Raw genomic sequence first — 21,834 nt, 5'->3', positions numbered from 1 at the left:
CCCTTCAGGGTGGGGGTCCCCACTGGGGTGCCTGGCCAGTCTGGGTGAGGGGCTGAGGGCCGTTTTCAGGCTGGCGGGTGACTGAAGCTCCCAACCTCTCCTTTTTTTCTTTTTTTCTTTTTTTATTCTGGGATTTATTTACCTTCTATGGCTGTCACTGGAGCTGAGAGCCAGCTCCAGCTCTGAGGCCCAGCTCCAGCTCTGAGGCTGCAGCTGGCTGAAAGCAGGTATCTGGGTTTGTTTAGCTTCTATAATTGAAACATTGTTGCCATCACTGCCGCTCTAAGCTCTGAGGCCGAAGCTGGTTGAAGCAGGTTTGTTTAGCTTCTATAATTGCAACATAGTTGCTTAGAGTGCAGCTCAGAGCTGGGTGGCGGCAGGCAGGGAACGTTGGCTTCCTCCATCACTGGAGCAAGCAAACCTCCTGTTCCCTTAAGCTGCCTGGCTGCCGGCTGCCATCTTGGTTGGCAGTTAATTTGCATATCGCCGATTAGCCAATGGGAAGGGTAGCGAAGTTATGGTTAATTACCATGTTTGTCTATTATTAGATAGGATATCCAAGATATGGAAGCAATCTAACTGTCCATTGATAGATGAATGAATAAAAAAGATGTGGTATAAATATACAATGGAATATTAGCCAGTCCTAAAAATAATAAAATCTGCATTTGCAACAACATGAATGGACCTAGAGAGTATTATGCTAAGTGAAATAAGTCAAATAGAGAAAGACAAATACCATATGATTGCATTTATATGTGGAATCTAAAAAACAAAACAAACTAACAAAACAGAAACAAACTCATAGCTACAAAGAACAAATTGATGGTTGCCAGATGGAAGGAGGTTAGGATGATGGTTGAAAAAGGTGAAGAAATGAAGAAGTAAAAGTTTCCAGTCATAAAATTAATCATGGTGATGTACATTAGAGCTAAGGGAATATAGTCAATATTGCAATAAATATCTATGGTGTCAGGTGGGTGCTGTCAAAGCAAAAATGACAGTGGACAGAATTAGGAAAGTTTTCTTCAATGAAAGAAAATCCAGAATTCAGTCTGAACTCAACTCTACTGACATAAATGAAGGAAAAGATTTCAAGACCTGAGGTGGGGAATGGAGGGTAGGGATTCTGAGTTAGAGTAGAGGAATCCTAGTCATCTGTATTTGCAAATTGGCCTTACCCAAAGGAAAAATAAACGTTCTCTTATCCTCATGACAGGAGGGAGCATTACAACTTGGGGCAAGGCCCCAACCCAAGTTAGAAACCCTCCATGGAGACTGGGCATAGGGGCCTATTTTCTTGATGATTATATTCAAAAGCTCTGGCTCTCCCATATCCCTGAGAAATCCAGCCCTGGGGTGTAAAACTGGCAAGTGTCTTTTTAAAAGTTTACATCTTAAAAGAGAAAGAATTTACAATTCTAAGGTTTCCAAAGGAAATGCTCTAAGAAAAGGGAGGTTAGAGCCTCTGTTGTTAGGGCTCTGGATTCTGCAAGGACAAAGGTGAGGGGGAGAGCAGGGGCCGACAGGCAGAAAGAGGCCTAGAGTTGTGCCCAGCTGAGGGAAATGTTAAGGCCATTTTGGTTCATATTTAACACTAAAAGAAACATTTTAAAAATAAAAATATCAATATCAAATCAAATGTATAACCACAAGTAGAGATAACCTACCACATTGTGTTATCATCCAAGTGCAACGGTCAATTTATCACACAAAAACCAGGCATTCTTTTTCCTCCTGCCTGTCTGCCTTGCTTTCCCTCTTTAGAACAGCAGTTGGCAATCGAGTGCCCACAGCCAAACACAGTCCATAGTTTTTGTTTTTAAAATAAAGTTTTATCAGGATACAGCCATACCCATTTGTTTACTTAATGTCTTTGGCTGTTTTTGCACTAGGAGTGCTGAGTTGAGCAGTTATGACAAAGGTTTTAGGACTCACATAGCAGAAAATATTTATTATCTGGCCGTATATAGAAAAAAAATTTGCCGACTCCTGCTTTAGACTAGTTCCTAGAGTGACAGGAGCTTTGTCAAAACTGAGTTCTCAGATATATTATAGGACCCTAGTCACCTGCAGGTCACTTGATATCAATAAGTATCTAGAAATATCATCTGTTGTTGTTTACATATGTTAAAGGGTCAGAAAAATACAAGTGATAAAAACAAAGGAGGGGTGATTCTCCTCTTTTAAACTATCATACATTTACCATGTTTTTCTGTATTAACATGATTGTGCTTCTCAGAATACAAGAAATATAGAACTACAGAAATCTGAATCAACACACAGAGATATTTTATAATAAATATCTTTCTTTTACTGGGATTATTTCCGGGTGTTTTTTAAAATTTATTTTTAATTTTATTTTAAGCATAGCTCTCTTTTGGCAGAACACTTCACTTACTTTAGAGTGTATTTTAATTGCACTCAAATTTTATAGAAGGTGTCCTGATGAATTATTACTGCCATTGACCTGGGACAGAGCAGATGGCAAATCACAGACTCCATTATGGCTACTCACTTACAAATAGGTTGCATCTAAAGGAGCAAGAGCCCTGCCAGTGGATGTGAGCAAGCACAGGGATAATGACTACCAGTCAAGGATGCAGTAATACAGTAATAGGGATTTTGAGGGAGGTTCACCTGGGTAAATTCTAAGTTCTTTTTCATGTTGCGTCTAAGAATCTGTAAGTCTTTATTATTTAACACTACAGGCCTGGTGCATGAAATTTGTGCATTCGGGGGGGGGGTTCCCTCAGCCCGGCCTGCACCCTCTCCAATTCAGGACCCCTCAGGGGATGTCCAACTGGTCAGACATCCCTCTCACAATCTGGGACCAATGGCTCCTAATGGCTCACCTGCCTGCTTGCCTGCCTGATCGCCCCTAACGGCCTCCTCTGCCTGCCTGCCTGATCGCCCTTAACCCCTCTGCCTACCAGCCTGATCACCCCTAACTGCCCTCCCGTGCCGACCTGATCACTCCCCTGATCGCCCCTAACTGCCCTCCCGTGCCGGCCTGATCACTCCCAACTGCCTCTGCCTTGGCCCCTGCCACTGTGGCTTTGTCCGGAAGGAGGACTGGACAACTGGAAGATGTCTGGTTGACTCGGACTAATTAGCATATTACTCTTTTATTAGTATAGATTAGGACATTCTGTAAACTGAAAAAGCACACATTTTATCAGAAATTTTAAAGAAATTTACATATGCTATTCTAGAATTAGGACTGGTGTTTAAATGCTATGAATAGTAAACTTTGATGAAGAACACTGATTTTGGTTCAGTACACATCCATCAATAAGGTATTTGAAAATGACTGATTATCTGGGCCACCATCTACACAGCTCATGTGAAAATATAATCAGATCATTAATATAAAAGAACAGCCCTCTACTATTCGTACATAAATAGTTTACATATTATATACAGTATATATCTGAACAAAATGCAGTTACAAACTTAGACCAGGTTTCAAAAGGTAAAGGATAGGCAAGTATTAACCCAATTCTAAATCCTTACTGAAAGGTTATATATCTGTATGGCTCATTTCTGTAGTGCCATATTTACTGTGGTGTTTGGGTTCTATGGGTGCTCAATAAATCTTGGTTTTACTGAATTAGCATCAATGATATCAATGTAGGCAGGAATGATATAGTCTAATGTTAGGGTTAAGGCATTATAAAGGCTCTAGATCAGTGGTTCTCAACCTTGGCTGCACATTAGAATCACCTGGGAATCTTTTTAAGATCCTGATTTCTGGGCCTCATCCTCCGGAAATTCTGTTTCTTTGTTACTAATGTTGTGGCCCCACCCCATAACAAAGAAACAGAATTTCCGGAGGATGAGGCCCAGAAATCAGGATTTTAAAAAGATTCCCAGGTGATTCTAATGTGCAGCCAAGGTGGAGAACCACTGCTCTAGATGTATCCTGGACATTAATAAGCTTTATAACCTTGGATCATGCACTTCAATCATCAGGCTTTAACTTTCTCAGATATCAAACAAGGCCCCGGTTCTCAAACTTCAGAGTGTATGAGAATTACTTGTAGGGTTTGTTAAAGCAAAGATCATTGGGCCCCACCCTCAGGTTTCTGATTCATTAGGTCTGGGGTAGGGTGGTAAATTTGCATTTCTAAGTTCTGAGGTGCTGTGAATGCTGGTAGTGCAGGGGCCACGCTTTGAGAACAAAATAAAAGCCTGAGAAGATAGTGGTAGTGAATTACCACATCATTAATATTTTATAGCTGTAAAAGAGAGGGTACACTAAAATGGCCCATGAAAATGTAATTGTCTTTTACATCAAAATTTCAATTAAATTAGAAGAAGAGCTATGAATGTGTGTGTTTTTAAGATCTCAACAGAGATTTTTGAGCACATAAATGTTCTATGATACTTACGTCATAGCTTGATAAATGGATTCAATCCCATAGCGCATGGCAAACTCATCGACTATTTCTTGGGAAGCATCATCAAAGAAAACCTTCCAGGCTTCATCCCCTTTGACCTCTGGGATTTTCACTGCACCATTAGATTTCACTTCAGTCAAGTAATGGAACAGATTCTAAAAGTAAGTGGTTTTCAATTGTTCAGTAATTCATTAGAGTAGGCCAAAAGTATTTAACTGTAACTTTCAGTAAATTATACTTGCATTGTGATTGCCTCTAATGTTTCATCAGTATCTGTACGCAATAGGAATAGCTTGGATCTTAATTCTAACATCAAATTTATGCAAATTCTGATTATATTTCTCCCTGGGTCTATACAGGATCAATAATTAAAATGTTTCATATGTACCCAATTGTTTTAGAAGAAAGTAAAAGGTTTTACATGCAAACATTTCTAAATGCTAGAACATATTTTGCACTCATGAGCTCTGAGTAAATTTTAGAGCACTGGTTGAATAATCTGATTTTGGCTGTGTTAATACAGAATCTAGGTATGTAAATGATACTAAAGGTCTTTTGCTGCAAAATGTTACAGAATCAGGGCAATGAACTGAGGTTGAAATGCATGTTTGAGAATTCTATCATCGGAAATCTCACTACATAGAATTCCTTCTGTTTCTAACAAGTTTAGAAACTGCTGCATGGATGTAGCCTGAAGGAGCCTTTCTTGGATTTTAGGGTTTTTTTTGTTTTGTTTTGTTTTTTTGTTATTGTTCTTTTACCAGCAGGTAAGTCTCCAAAGAGCAAAGCATAATGCTGTCCCCCTGATCCAAATCTTCTCTGCCCACTTCTTAAGGCTCCCATCTTGCCAGTTCCAGGATTTTTTTTTTATTGGTCTGAAAACTTAACCACCTTTCTTGAAGGAATGATAACACTGGATGGATAGTAGTCAGGAAATTAGGCCTATGTCCTATATCTAATTACTGTTTAATAAATAAAAGATTTAATACTGTTCCTCATTACTTCTTTAGTAAATGGAGGTGCAAATAATTGCACATAAATATTTATAGATATTTAGAAAAAATAATATGTGAAGATTCTCTCAGCTTGTTTTTCATCTTAGGGTACTTTCTCTTTACCTCTTTGGATATAGGGAAAGGTACATTCCTCAATTTCTCCTGGTATTTTTTTTATACACGGAACAAGTGTCATTTGTATCAGAGAATGGTTTTGTAACACCTCTAACTAAGCTCTCTGATGCAAAGCATCCAATAGAAGCCCAAGATGATTTGTATATCTACAAAAGACACAAAAAGGAACTGGTGAGTCTTCCTGTTAGAATCACATAGGGTGGTCTTTACTTCTCTTTAACCCAGCCAGGCCCTACCTTTTGGGTGGGTATGTTGTCTACTACTACGAGTGGGTAACTACATTCTGACACTCTCATGCCCAGATATGTTTGTGGAAAGGGTAGATAAAATGCAGAGGGTTCAATATGTATGAAGCCCTTTGTTGTACTCAGAAAAAGGAAGAAAAAATTATTGCTTATTACACTGGCTCCCAAATCCTTTGGTACAACATCAGCATTTTATATTTCTATTTGTAAACAGTATTATTAATCAAACCTTCAATAAAACCTAAACACTAACTCAGAGTTCTCAAAAAACATTCATGAATTAGATCCTCTCTTCATTACTAGAGTACTACTATATCTTTTATGCTCCCAAAATATTCACCATGACTTATTTATGCAATAAGTGCTTTTTAACATTCTTTGTTCTTCTTGCAAGAATGGTAATTTCATTTGGTCTATTAGTTCATTATCTCATAGACTTGTTTATTCATACCCATCACATGTGCTTGTTCTAAACTCCCATTAGAGGACACCCACCTGCATCCTTACTGCTAGAGTATAGAGCAGTGGTTCTCAACCTGTGGGTCGCAACCATCGGAAAACACATATAGCATACCAGATATTTACATTACGATTCATAACAGTAGCAAAATTACAGTTATGAAGTAGCAACGAAAATAATTTTATGGTTGGGGGTCACCACAACATGAGGAACTGTATTAAAGGGTCGCAGCATTAGGAAGGTTGAGAACCACTGGATGGACTAAGAACTCCAGAAACAACTCCACAAAGCTAACTCAATTATATATTTTAAACCAACATTTTTATTGTATGATTCACAATTCATACCAATTTCTTTTCTAGGATTTTTAGTAATACAATTCCAGTTTCTTACCTCATGTAAACATGTATATTGTATATGATATGGAGCAACCTTCTCCTCTCCTTTTATTTCCACATTGATTTTCAATCGAATGGCCCCAGATACAGCTGACTTATCTGTCCGTTTCTCTGACAAAGCAAAAAGGAATTGGCTGGTCACTTGTGATAATCCCATATTTCGCATACAAGTTCTGAGAGGCTTAAAGGGGGCTTACATTGCTAAAAGCCATTCTTCTAGATCAGGCTTGATTATCCCACCATAAAGATTTTGCTGAATACGACTTAAAGTAATGTGCCTATTGTGTCACTGTGATTGTCAAACTACATTATAGATACTTCATATAGAAAAGCTTAATCAGAAGACCTTGCCATTCTGAGATAAATGTCTGGGTACTTGGTTAGAATATCCACTAAAATTAAATTATTTGGCCAATTAAAAGCAATATAACTTAAACATAAAATAAACCAGGAAAGCAATTTATCTAAAAGCTTCTACTCTTTCTTTCTGTGCTTGAAAAGATGAGTCAAAGCTCTGGCTAACAAAAGAAGAATTACTGTTTTCTTTGTTAGTGATTCATCAAGACCTATAGTCTACCGCCTGTGCTTACTCATGAGTTTTGGATTAACTGTTTACTTGAATGGAATCAATATGTAGTTAATTTAGTCAAGTAATGTGTATGTAAACACACACATATGTTCAATACTAATCAGTAGCTTTGAGAGAAAAAAAAAAGCACAGTCACAAATTTCCTAGAGTGTGAATGGAGGTAGGGGACCTACGTTTGTCACCCACTTCACAGATGAAACATAGAGAGGCAAGCTGACCCATTCATTGCACAAATGAAGTGTCAGGAGGGAGAGTGCCACAAAATAGTGGTGATTGGCCCTCTTTCTAAGTATAACTATTTTTAGCCATGAGATAAATTTAAATTATGAAATCTACTTTTTTTTTCTTATGAAATATATGCTGACTTTTTATTGTTAATATTTAATAGTCACTGTGTTGTGAAGATCCTTCCCTCAGGAATGTCAGAATCATGAGTGTTTCTCTTGCTGGATGAGAGATTGTTGATTCTCAACAAATATTAAAATATATATATATATAGTTCTCTGCTGAGGCCAAGAAGTTCTCTGCTGGGGCCAAGAGAAATTCAACTCCCCGGGCTTTTTTTTTGTCACAGAGCTCTTTCCATAGTGCCAGGGAAACACTACTGATCCTATAACTGTCATCATCCCAATGCATTAAAGGGGCACAGGCTCTGTTTTGGCCAAGTTCTCTTCAGCCTGGTGGAATGAATTCTAAGTGATAAGGAAGGAAGAACGCTATACAAAGAATGGAAATATGGTGCTTATGTGGATTGAACCACTGAAGGATTTTACACAAAGCTAAAACTTGTCCTCCACCCTCCTATTTTAAAAATTTATAAACCAGGAAAGAGGGCAAGAAGTACAAACTGAGGATGAGCAGGCAAAGCCTTCCATGCTGTGTAATATCATGTTTTCCTCTCCATAGATGGAAGGGCCTTTTCAGCATGAGAGCTGGGTAGCTGACTTTACTAACAGCACATTCAAATTCCTTGGCAAATAATATATCCATGTATCTTTTGTCAAAAAACAATTTGAAAAATTTCTGTTCTGAATTCTAACTGCCTCAATTCAAAGATATGCTAACTTATTACAGGAAAATGTCCAAGTATAAGCAAACCTCTTTAATTAAAACACAATATGTGAGTATTGCACAAAGTTAATGGCCTGAAGTTTACCCTGGCCTAACCTCTCTATTTTTATTTATAAAGCTAACCTCTTTAATTAAAACACAATATGTGAGTATTGCACAGAGCTAATGGCCTGAATTTACCCTGGCCTCACCTCTCTATTTTTATTTATAAAGAATAAGATGTGGGAAGATGATGATTATAACTGAAGTAAAAATTTTATGCCAGTAATGTGGATGCACCACACCAATTCTCTTTCAGGAAGTCTTCTTTAAAATAGTTTTTTGATAATTAATTCTGAGTGTAGTTTGAATTTTGTGTGCAGATAAGTTATATATTGCTCCTTCTTTAAATTATTATATAATTTAAAGTTTTATTAATTCTATGACCTTATCTCTCTATTTGTCAAATATTATATTACTTGAAGTATGCACATTTTTAAAAACCCAGAAGCACTCTTCAATTTGCTAAAATATATTGATATCCTAAATGGAAACTCTTTGTAATCTTGGAACTGTGTAACCCCTTCTTTGATTCACCACCAGCCCTTAATAATTTAATTAAAACATTTAAGATGACATGATTAAGAAATTTTGGATCATGTCCTTTACAGAAACTGAGGTGATCCATATTTTTTACTACTATTAAGTCAGTACTGAAGATTCTAGACTATTATTCAATTATAGTAAAAGTAAAATTAAAAGTTATCTTTATTTAATTATTAGTTGCATAATAAAATTTCAATTAACAGCCATGCCAATTAAACATATTCTCAATATTGTCATTATTAGAGTAAGCATAAGTTCACAGATGTACTTGGCTTTGTCAGCTAAAGATGACATTTATATCACCATTTGAAAAATATCTAAAATACACATTTCCTTTATCGCCAAAATTCATTAAGGGACCAAAAGGAAATAAATCAAACAGTATCAAGTCATAGGTTGATTATTAGTTTTTATTACATTTGGCAAAGGTTTTTGGAGCTACATTTTTCTGATTTAAAAATTAAGAATGGGCTAATATTTTTCTCCTAAAATACATCTAGTTGATTCGTTGACTTTCCTCTTTTCATCTCAAACTTACCAATGTCTTCCTATAATACTGAACTTGAATAAATAATTATCCCATTTTGTTTCTAATGAAACTAGACCACATAAAGTCCAACAGAATTTTCTAGAAAGGCATTTTTGTCTATATGGTAATAGAATATATTCCACAGATATTCTGGAAATTTATTTAACTTTTTATCAGATACTCACCTAAGTTGTACCAGACATCCATTTCTCCACTCAGGGTCCTCACTTCGACAATTGTTTGTCCCAGAAAATCATCTGATTCCTTTTTGAAATGTTGCTTGACTCTGGATTTGATATCATCATCTTCATCCCACACTCTGACTTTGATTCGATCTGTGGAGTTATGGCACTCACTGAAAATAAATGTGGGTAAGTTAACAACCACTGATAACCGCTCTAAATGGCATTTGATGTTAGCAACTTATTTTAAGTCTGTATAATCCAGGAAGGCATAATATACTACATAACAAATTATATTTACCACTGACCCATTCAATCCATGGTATATTGTAGGTATCAGAGATATTGAAGAAAGTTGTATTAGTTAAATAATGTCAAGTAGAGAAAAATCCTATGCCATCCCATATATTCCCTTTAACTAAACTAGATATAATTAAATTTGGGTCAGAAATATTTGTTTGGGGTATTTTGACTTATTTCTTATTCACAACAGTTGTCTACAACAACATATTTATGCTAAAAAATTCTGCATCATAAATATAAAACTAATTTTATTGCAATGGGGGTTGTAAAAGCAGACATCACACAATCCACTTGGTAAACTAAAAATCCCAGTAAGTATACAATATATTGTTAAATCAAGTAGACTTACAACAACATCCTTTTGTTTTTAACAATAAGCTGCACATTTTAGTTCATTCATCATTTCCAGGATTCTTTCTCTCTATCTTACTGATACAAACTACTTAATATTGGCCATACATATTACAGTCTTTCTTAATACTATGGCTTTGTATATACTGTTCCTTATGCTTTTCTGCCTGCTAACTAATCATTCTTTAAGTATCAACTAGTCACCTGCTCTTTATAACTTTTTCTATAGCTTTTAGAGCCAGTTTGGATGATCAACCCTGAATCCCAATTTACTCTGTACATGCATTCACTTTAGCACAGGGGTCTTTAACTGGGGGTTATTGGCTGAGTTCTGAGCATCACTGAAGTTGGATTTAAAAATTAATAAAACAACATCATCTTTCTTTTCCTCCAATTATGAATATAGGCACCAGACCATAGCAGTATTATCAGTATCTGTGAGATATTTCTCACCATTAAAGCCACAGTTATTGCCGAAACCGGTTTGGCTCAGTGGATAGAGCGTCGGCCTGCGGACTGAAAGGTCCCAGGTTCGATTCCGGTCAAGGGCATGTACCTGGGTTGCGGGCACATCCCCAGTAGGAGATGTGCAGGAGGCAGCTGATCGATGTTTCTCTCTCATCGATGTTTCTAACTCTCTATCTCTCTCCCTTCCTCTCTGTAAAAAATCAATAAAATATATTAAAAAAAATAAAGCCACAGTTATTTACATATAACATTACATGTGTTATAGAATTTAAACTATTGTTTATAACCATCTTTACTGTACTAAAGCTAAATCAACATAATTTGTTTGATTTTAATTCTATGTATTTTATCTTATGAATCTAAAAATAAATTTTGAAAAAAAAGTGTTTATAGTCTTCACCAGCTTGCCAATGGGCTCATGGTACATAAATTATTTAATGACTTCTGACAGTATACTCTCTCTCTCATTAACCTATGAGGCAAAATAATATAGCATATACAAGAATGAGATTTGAGGTCTGACATGTCAATGTGCAAAACTGTAGCACCCTATTTCTGCTTAATGTAAGAGTTTTCAACACAGAACATTCTGCCAATTTCTGGGACATTTTGGTCTCTTCAACAAACCAAAGGGCACTCTTGGCACTCAATGGACTAGATAAGGGATTAAGACACCCTACCATCTAACGGACAGTTCACATGATTTAAAGTGACCCAAAGGCATTGATGAAAATGCAAAACCCAAACCTCAGTTTGGAACTTAACTCTTTATATATAAAAACACCAACTCTTTTGTATGTTTTACATGATACTAAAATTTTCTGGCAAACAACTAGTGCATAAAAACACTAGTAAATAATTGTTATTATTCAGACCTTTACCAAGAGTTGTTTTCTATTTTGAGAAATTACATTACCAATGTCAAAACCACTCAAAATATTTGAATCAAAATATTTGCATCAGGTGCACTTGAGATGATCACAGTCATGCTAATTCTACTTACAGATGAAAGTATGTTGTCTACTAACCTATAGGTTAGTTGTGTCTACCTTTACATACTTAAATACATGTTAGGTCAATGGAACAGAATAGAGAGCCTGGAAATAAACACACATCTGTATAGTCAACTAATAGTTGAGAAATGAGGCAAAAAACATACAATGGATAAAGATAGTCTATTCAATAAATGATGTCGGGAATATTGGACAGATACATGCAAAAAATGAAATTAGACAATCTTCTTACACCAAATACAAGTATAAACTAAAAATACATTAAAGACTTAAAAGTTAGACTTGAAACCCTAAAAATCCTTAAAAAAACATATACAGTGAAACCTCAAATATTTCTCATAGCAATATTTTTTTCTGATCTATCTCCTTGGGCAAGGGAAACAAAAGAAAAAATAAACAAATGGGACTACATCAAATGTTAACGTCATTCACTAATAACACTGGTTCCACTTGTTTCTCATAAAGACGTACTAGTTCCTACTTCATTATGTTTTCTCAAGAGCTATTTTTGAGGAATATTAAAAATAAACAATTTGAGGTTTAAATGGTCAGAAACTTATATTTTGATCTCTTCAGTGTAAAGACAGCAGTGGGACTGATGTTTCTAATACAGGTACTGAAAATTAGTGAGGATTTTTCAGTGGGTATAAAATTAGAGATTTAGTCTAAGATAGTGTGGTGGAGAGTCATCCTCTACAAATGCCTGATATCTCTAAACATTCTCCTTTCGTTTGTCTCTATCCTTCATCCTTTCAATAATTAAGCTGGATAAACTCATGTTGCTAGATTCCTTTGCAGCTATGGTCAACATATTTGACCTGCATTCAAGTAATATCTGAACTCAAAATTTAGCAAAGTGAGGCAATATTCTGGGTTTTGCTCTTTTGCCAACAGCAGTAGTGGAGGGTTTAGTACTTTGATGTAGAGTGTCTGGTATTTAGTTTTCAGGGGCAAAAGTATTGATCAGTGGTGGCAGTGGTGTTTTCTTCAAAGAAACCCTATGATATAATTGGACATTGTTTCTGCATAGTAGCTTCAGAGGCTGGTACTCTGACCTCTCTAAAAATTCTTGAACAACCTAAAAGACTATGAAATAATATTTTTCTACATAGGATAACTAGAGCAAACTCTGTTATTTGCAACTAAGGATACTGACTAACAGTAATTTTAAAAGAATTAAGGGAGTTGCAATAACAGAACTTAAAATGAGGAACTGACTCTGTGAGAGGATATGGGAAGACAGTAAAGATTTAATTACCTCAGGCTGAAAAACCAATGCACTTAAAAATGCAATGGAAGAAAAGTTAGTCAAAATGTTGCTCGCTATACCTTGGAATTCCAACAATATGCCAACTGAAGCTTTTTTCTTAGTATGAATGGTAGAAATAAAATTCAGAATGTTGGCGTATGCTTATTAAACCTCTGCTTTCAAAAATATACTACAGTAGAGGTGCACTCAAAGTACAGCTAGACAATCTGTACGTAGAGATACAATGGAGCACAGTTATGCCAAGAGGGGATCACTCTACCTGTGTCCTGCCATGTAAATTGAGTGAGAAGATCATAATTTGGAAGCCTGCAGGGTAGAGAAAAGCCAGTTGCTTCTGGATATAAAAATGCACTTATACAAGCAGAGGTTTCTAAGTGCAACTTCAAAAAGAGATAAAATTATTGCCCCAGAGCTTTTCAAACTTCTTCCTTTAGGAAGTCTCTCAGTGACAATGAAGGAGAAATTGATGGCAAATATCCAATTAATGGTGTTGTAATTTCATGCTGACATACTATATTGTAGGGCCCAAGACAGAAGCCATTAGATTGAGAGGAATTGGCCAGAACAGAGGAGCCAGTAGCAAAGAGTTAAAATTTCTCAGCTTATGTGATTACTCGTAAAATTGGCTTTGAAGCCCATCTCCTGGAAGCCTGGTAAATTTTCCAGGGAATAGTGTTCCCAAATGTGCCTCTACTTTGGCTATAACCATACTTAAAGTAATGTCTAAGTTCTTGAGTCACAACAATAGAAAGTGGGGTCCAAGTACATTATCGTCACAATTAGGAAGACCATATGCCTGGATTTCCTGGGATGGTGCCAATTTATAGTTATTGTACATATATATAATGCCTTTCAGTCAATTTTAGAGCCCTCATTCATTTACTGTCACTTTACACAGTACCTGCTTAAAGTGTGTAAGCATTGCCAAACTGTGCAAGGATGTTCTCCCAAGAGGTACAACCAAGGAATTGGAGGAAAATGGATAATAAAAAATATACCCTCCCAAAAAGTAAATTTTGCATATCAAATTTACCCTCCCTGCCATGTTGGCTAGCTAAGTAACTACTTCTGCTGCTAGGATAGGAAGTCCTGAGTATATCTGTCCAGCAGGTATATCTATCCTGCAGGACAGATACACTAACAACAGCCATGAATTTCCCACTTTCCGTCTTACTGAATAAGACATTAACATTGTTGTGTTATCCTGTTATCTTCCTCTCTCTATAATAATACATTGGGATTATTGGAGGAAGATGCCTTGTCTCTAATTTAGGTCCAAGTATCACAAAGTGAAACATGGAAGTGGTAGAGAGACTACCATAGATCCTGGACTTTAAAACTAAATGCAGTAACTGGATATAATTTTTGGATTACCTGCCATGAAAGTGAGGGGATGAATTAATTTGATTTAATTATAGAGGTATAAAGTTTGCATATACATTTTAGTTAGTCAAAGGTGGAAGCTGGCAATACTGTAAGTTTGTTCATAAAATAACCTTTCAACCCCTCTTTTCCCCTTTCCTACTTTTATGCAATATCCCAGCCTTCCTTGCAACTACAGATGATCACTTGATATAGTTCTTCCAATGAGATCTAAGAAAAATTCTTCTGGTCCTGTTTCTTCTATTCTATTTTTTATTACCCTGGAACATGTATGTAGAGTAGCCTACATGGATGTTAAAACAGGAAGATAGAGTAAGCTTTGTTTTTCGATGAAATAATTGAGTTAAGATACGGCCCTCAAATGCCTATTCCTGGAGTTCTTGTTGAATGAAATAAATCTCTCTTTGACTAAGCCACAATTGTGGCTTAATGGGAAACTGGGTGAAATTTTAATCTAATCAATGGGGAAACTAATTTGAACAACCTACTAAGTTAATTTTTAGTAGTACATAAAGTGATGTACAATGTGTTTAATTTATGAACTGTTACTATATTTTTCAGGCTTTAAAACTTTGCATATTAAAAATTGTACATTTCAATAATTAATATCTTTTGCACAAGAACAACAAAAAAGGCACGCTGATCAAACTGCATTTTACACCCTGCAGGACACCTTGGACCAGCTTCTTTTTTACTCTAGATTTCACTGCCTCCCACCCAGCCTCTTCCTTCACCAGCAGGCCTGTTCTTTTCCTCCCCTGCCAACCAGAAGGGCAGATGAGAGAGGCAGGCGCGGCCTTCATTGTCAGTTCTCTGATGTGAAAAGGGGCAGCAGCGTTATTTAAACTGATCCAACCTCCTTGCAACTTACAAAGTTAAATGGCTAAAAGAAGGAAAATGCGAAGGCAATGCTTGTGGATGCAAGTGCATGTTGCCAGTGTGTGCCTCCTTACGATTCACCCGCTTGCTTCTCTGATTCAATCCTTCCCTTTGAGGGCAGTGGACTTTTTTCTTGCATTCTGTCTTCTTCAGTTTTGCCTTAGTGAATTTCCCATCTCAGTCATATCACGTTTGCAGACATGGTTGCACTATTTTTTATTCTTGCCATGTTTTGTATTCTTCCTTAAATATTTAACATGAATGTCACAGACCTTGACTTTTATGAAAATATAAAGGTTTGCATTTCAATAGGCTCATGTACTAAACAAAATTTAACAAGAGAAATGTCTTCACACACAAGAGAAAAATCTATCACATACAATAGAGAGAAAAAGCACAGTCCCATTAAATCTTAATCTGCTAGACCATTTTCAAGCTGATTTATTAGCTAATCATGACTCCTGGTTTAATTTTCCAGTTAGTGAATTTGTCTTTTCTATTATTAGAGAATGAGGTATTTTACTGTACAGACTCTTGATAAATAAAATAAGTAAAATAAGTACTGCTAGAACCATTTGCTTTGTAGTTTTTCTTTCATTAAAAATAATTCCCTTTGAATAGAGTGGTTCATGTCTAACTTTATGATTTTTCATTCTTAAAGAGAAGATTTCTTTCATTGTTAAGAGAAAACATTTTGCCTTTTGGGACTCAGGATTATTGTGTGTGTGTGTGTGGGGGGGTGCACATGCCTGTGCGCTGTTTTGTTTTTAATTCATAGGCACCATATCTCTGCAGAGCCGATCACTATTTGTCCAATTTCCTTTGGGCAGCCATCCAAATAACTAATTTGTAAAAATAATTATTTATCCCAACTTAACAAATGGTTTCACTGTAAATATTTTTATATTAGAGTTTCCTGGATATGGCCCAAATGCATACCTCTTCAATAAATGGTGATGGGGAAATTGCCCAGATACATGCAAAAAACTGAAACTAGACCACCAATTTATACGATACAGAAAATTAAACTCTAAATACATAAAAGACTTAAATGTAAGTCACAAAACGATAAAAATCCTAGAAGAAAACAGGCAGTAAAATCTCAGACATCTCAAGTAGCAGTATTTCCACTGATATATCTCCAAGGGCAAGGACGAAATGAACAAATGGGACTACATCAAAATAAAAAGCTTCTGCACAGCAAAATAAATCATCAACAAAATTAAAAGGGAACCTACTGTAGGGGAGAATATATTCGCCAATGATACTTCTGATAAGGGGTTCATTTCCAAAATATACAAAGAACTCATACAACTCAACACCAGGAAGACAAACAATCCAATTAAAAACAAGCGAAGAACCAGAATAGACACTTCTCCAAAGAGTACATACATGACCAATAGAAAATGTAAAAATGTTCATGGTCCCTAATCATCAGAGAAATGCAAATTAAAGCTACAATGAGGTATCACCTCACACCTACCAGAATGGCTACCAACAATAAATCAACAAACCACAAGTGCTGGTGAGGGTATGGAAAAAGGAGAGCCTTCCTGCACTGTTGGTGGGAATGCAGATGGGGCAACTACTATGGAAAACAGTATGGAGGTTCCTCAAACAATAGAAAATGAAACTGCCTTTTGACCCAGCGATCCCACTTCTGGGAATATCGCCTAAGAATCCCAAAATACTAATCAGAAAGGACATATGCACCCCCAGGTTCATAGTAGCATTATTAACAATAGCCAAGATCTGGAAACAGCTCTTGAGTAGAGGAGTGGATAAAAAAAAGCTGTGGTACATTTACACAATGGAATACTATGTGGCTATAAAAAGAAGGAGCTCCTAACCTTTGAGCCAGCATGGATGGATCTGGAGAGTATTATGCTAAACAAAATAAGCCAGTCAGAGAAATATAAATATTACATGATCTCAATTATATGTGGAATTTAATGAACAAAATAAACTGGTGAACAAAATGGGTCCAGAGACATGGATACATAGAACAGTATAACTGCTCTCAGTGGGGAGGGACATGGAAGGGGCGGGAAGAGATTAACCAAAGAACATATATGCATGTATACATAACCCATGGACACAGACAATAGTGTGGGGAAGGCCTGGGCTGAGGTAGGGGTTAAGTGGAAGGGAGCAAAAAGGGGAAATAGGGGACATCTGTAACGCTGTCAGCAATTTAAAAATTATATTTTTTGAGAATATGTAAAATTCTAGCTACATATTGTAAGTATAGCAAGTGAAATTCTGTAATATTTTAAATGACCAGGGTTTGTTAATAGGCAAATTAATAAGACAGATATTCAATATGTACATACATACACACACACACACACACACACACACACACACACACATTGAAATAGCTATGAGTGTATATGAAAAGGTAGGTTGTATAATTAGTAAAATTATTGATTTTTTAATGTTTTTCTTTTACAATTAATAAAGTTGTATTTTAAAATATTTAATAATTGTAAATAATTCCATTTTAACTCAGGCTGGAGGGCAGGGCACTGATTAAGAAATCATCAGCCAGAAACCTGCAAGAGCCATCCTGAGGCAAAGCAGCAGCAGTCTTTCAAACAGTAATTTGATTCTCTAGTTACAGCTTAATTCCTTAAACTCTGACCCACCAAATGGAAATACTATTAGATACTCAACATACACATTTCCTCTCAGTGCTTTATTATAAATTATGTAAACCACTTCCCTTGCAAAAGTGGTGTCTGATTTGTTATTGAATCAAGATCCCCAACACTATTATCTTTGAATTCCATGACAGGAAACGGACAAACCCTAAGTTTGAAACCCAGTGACAATGCACAGCAACTTTTCCTACCTGCATTTATCAAGGACAATTTTATTATGGAAGTTAGAATTTTTTTAAAGAGACAGTACCTAACATTTCACTTCTGTTTAAGTTTTATTGAGATTTTTCTTTGTAGGATTTGGGCATTGTATATCCATTTTACAAATCAATTATATAAAAGACAATTAAAAATAAGAACAAAAAAATAAACTTTATTATCAGCAGCACTTTTGAAAAATGAAAGTGAAGAGGAATTTATGCAGGAGCAGCTAGTGTTGGCTAAAGCAAGTCTTTGTAGTGGATCATAGAACCAAGGGGCAAGTATGACCTTATAAAGTACATCCATTTCCCTGCCCCTGCCAGCTCCACAATTAGATCAGAAAACCTGAAAGTTTTACATTCTGTTTTTATATCTACTATTTCCTCCAGATATTAATGTTGCAAAATAAGCTTATTTTAACAGCTGTTTTAGTTATTAAATATTAAAACAATATTAGTATTAATAATTAATGTTTATGAAATTAAGGTAAGAAACGTGTTTGTTTACAAAATACTTTAGTGTTTATTTTGCTATGAAAGAAGAGAAAACTTAGGAAAAGGGAGATCAGAAAACAGGACTATCTGATATCACTCATATGTGGAATCTAAAATTCAAACTCATAAAGATGAATAAAATGGTTATCAGGAGCTGAGGGTAGGGGGATAAGAGATATGCTGTTTAAGGTACAAGCTTGCAACTAGTAGATAAATAAGTACTGTTGTCTATTTTCACACAGTGTAGCGAAAATAGACAACAGTACTGCATTATAATTAGCAAACCTACTAAGAGACTAGATATTATTTATTCCTACCACATTAAAATAAATAACTATGTGATGCAATAGAGGTGCTATCTATAGCTACAATGCCGATCATATTGCAATATATAAATGTAGCAAATCCATATGTTGTACACCTTAAATTTCCATATTTCCACAAATATGTTTCAATTATATATATATAGAAAATAGGAAGATCAAATTGCTCTCACAAAATATAGGATATCGCTATAGCTATTTAGGGTTCTTTTCTGCTTCCATATATATTTTTGGAGTTTTTGTGCTAGATTTGTGAAATATGCCAATGGTTTTTTAATAGGATTGCATTGATTCTATAGATTGCTTTGGGTATTATGGCCATTTTAATGATGTTAATTCTACCAATCCATGAACATGGTATATCCTTTGAATTGTTTATACATCTTTATATCTTTTTTCAAGGCCCTGTAGTTTTCTGAGTACAGGTCTTTTAGCCCCTTGATTAAGTTTATTTCTAAGTATCTTAATTTTTTTTGTTGCAATGGTAAATGAGATTATTTTTAGTTTTTCTTCCTGAGAGATCATTATTGGTGTATAAAAATGGCATCAGTCCAGCCAGCATGGATCAGTAGTTAAGCATCAACCTATGAACCAGGAGGTCATGGTTCGATTCCAGTCAGGGCACATGCCCTGATTGCGGGCTTCATCCCCGGTAGGGAGTGTGCAGGAGCAGTCAGGGCACATGCCCTGATTGCGGGCTTCATCCCTGGTAGGGAGTGTGCAGGAGTAGCCGATCAATGATTCTTTCTCATCATTGATGTTTCTCTCTCTCTCTCTCGCTCTCTCTCTCTCTCTTCCTTCCTCTCTGAAATTAATAAAATACATATTTAAAAATTTTTCATTTGAGCCTCTTACTAGCAATATAACTTCAGCCAAATTACATTACCACACTGAGCCTCTGCCCAATCTATTAAATTAGAATATCAATAAACACCTTTAAAGATGATTATATATACATATAGAACAGTGCTGAGCACCTAGTAGCTTTTTACTTACTCTTAGCTAATCAGTCGATAATTATATCATTCAAACATATAAATGTATTTTTCCTTTAACAGCAAAGAACAAGTTCCTGAATATACTGTATATAAAATAAGGAAACAATTATCAGATAATTATAAAAAAACACAGAAACATGATTAAATAACTAATTTATACTTATACAATCAAATCTCACTTAGCTATTAATGTTTTACTTTGGAGCTCTTTATTCTGTCCCATTGGTCTATATGTCTGTCTTTAAAGCAGCACCATACTGTTTTGGTAGTTCTATAAATTTTTGTGTCCAGTACAGTACTGTTGATTAAAGGTACAATGTTGTGCACCAAATCTTCAAAACTTATTTTTCCTGCTAAATTGAAACGTTTTGCCCGTTGATTAATAACTCCTTATTTCCCCTTCTCTTCAACCCTAGGAACTACCATTCCAGTCTTTGATTCTATAAATTTGATTATTTTAGAAACTTCAAATAGGTCAAATCATGCAGAATTTGTATTTCTGTGACTGGTTTATTTTACTCAGCATAATGTCTTTAAGGTTCATCCATGCTGTTTCATATTGCAGAATTTCCTTCTGTTGTACAGCTGAATAATATTCCATTGTATGTTCATATAACTTTTCCATTCATTTGCCTGTTGATGTACATTTAAGTTGTTTTCACATCTTGGATGTTAGTAATGCCGCAATGAACATGTGAGTCCTAATATCATTTTAAGATTCTGATTTCAACTATTTTGGATAAATACTCAGAAGTAGGACTGCTGGATTTAATTGTAATTCTATTTTCTTTTTTTGAGGAAACCCTAACTGCGTAGGACTGCTGGATTTAATTGTAATTCTATTTTCTTTCTTTTTTTCTGAGGAAACCCAAACTGTTTTCCATAGTGCCTGCACCAATTTGCATTCCCACCAACATTGCACAAAGGTTTGTTGACAAGGGCACCCAGACTAAATGGGAAAAGACATATGGGAACTGGGACCATAGAGGGGGTCCCATCTAATGAGAAATTAAATCATGGAGGAGACCCAGACATTGTTTTAGGTGCTCTCCAGGCAGAGAGTCAAGGGAAGAAATACTTTGGCTTCTCCCATCTTCCCATATTTAATTATACAGCAGTGCTTCCTCATGTCTAACCATAGTGGGCAAGGAAGTCTGGGGAAGGTAGCCTTCAGAGTTCAGGTTCCTGAGATACAGAGCATATCAAAGAAACTTTAGGGAAAGAATAGAAGAGCAAACAGGCAGATGACCAACACACATATATGCCAAACTCACGTAGAAAATGCCGTAGAGAGATACATAAAACTATACACTTAGCTTGTGTTTCTTTGGTTCCCTCTCTTGTTTCTTTCAGTATTTCTTTGTCCTTCCCTGAAAGGTCTTAGAATCTGCATCTAGATAGATACAACTCTTTAATGCTAAAAATAATTTTTCTAGAGTGTTATCATCTAACATCCTAGTTCAGGAAAGGAAATGAACAAATAAAGAAGGATAAACATTTCTGCACTAGATAACACAATAAGTGATCTAGAAAGAAAATTATTGGCATGAAACTGATTTGGAAAAATAATAGTGCTTTATAAATATGAACTATTTTATTACTATTTGATACCTATATAGTCACTGTATAAGTATATGGATGCTTTAAAGACTAAAAATAACAGAGTATTTTCAGAAACATGGACCATCCCCATATCCAATTTCTACCTGTTATAAGCACAATTCATATTATTATATATTTATATTCAGTGCATTATTTGACAGAGTGTTATTATCAATATTTTAATAGAGGGATATTGTGTAGTATTAGTATTTATCTTTAAAAGTTTGAAACATTGTTTTCTCTATGTGTATATCTTTTATAAACTTGCAAAAATATTTTAGTCTAGCTAATTAT

At 35.6% G+C, this 21,834-nt stretch overlaps 1 protein-coding gene across 1 annotated transcript in view; it reads right to left on the bottom strand.

Annotated features, from left to right (window-relative positions):
• UNC13C (unc-13 homolog C (C. elegans)) overlaps window positions 1-21,834 on the bottom strand; it is a 557,952-nt gene that overhangs the window by 256,096 nt on the left and 280,022 nt on the right. Inside the window, exons 10-12 of the mRNA XM_005882381.2 lie at window positions 9,596-9,808; window positions 6,632-6,747; window positions 4,395-4,558 (exon numbers count right to left, since the gene is read on the bottom strand). Of these exons, the coding sequence (XP_005882443.1) occupies window positions 4,395-4,558; window positions 6,632-6,747; window positions 9,596-9,808 (493 nt within the window). The remainder of the gene's footprint in view (window positions 1-4,394; window positions 4,559-6,631; window positions 6,748-9,595; window positions 9,809-21,834) is intronic.

The sequence above is a fragment of the Myotis brandtii genome, unplaced genomic scaffold (genome assembly GCF_000412655.1).
Source record: "Myotis brandtii unplaced genomic scaffold, ASM41265v1 scaffold709, whole genome shotgun sequence".
In the NCBI taxonomy this organism is placed as follows: domain Eukaryota; kingdom Metazoa; phylum Chordata; class Mammalia; order Chiroptera; family Vespertilionidae; genus Myotis; species Myotis brandtii.
Note: the sequence above shows the minus strand (reverse complement) of the source record. Positions and strands in the feature narration are given on the sequence as shown.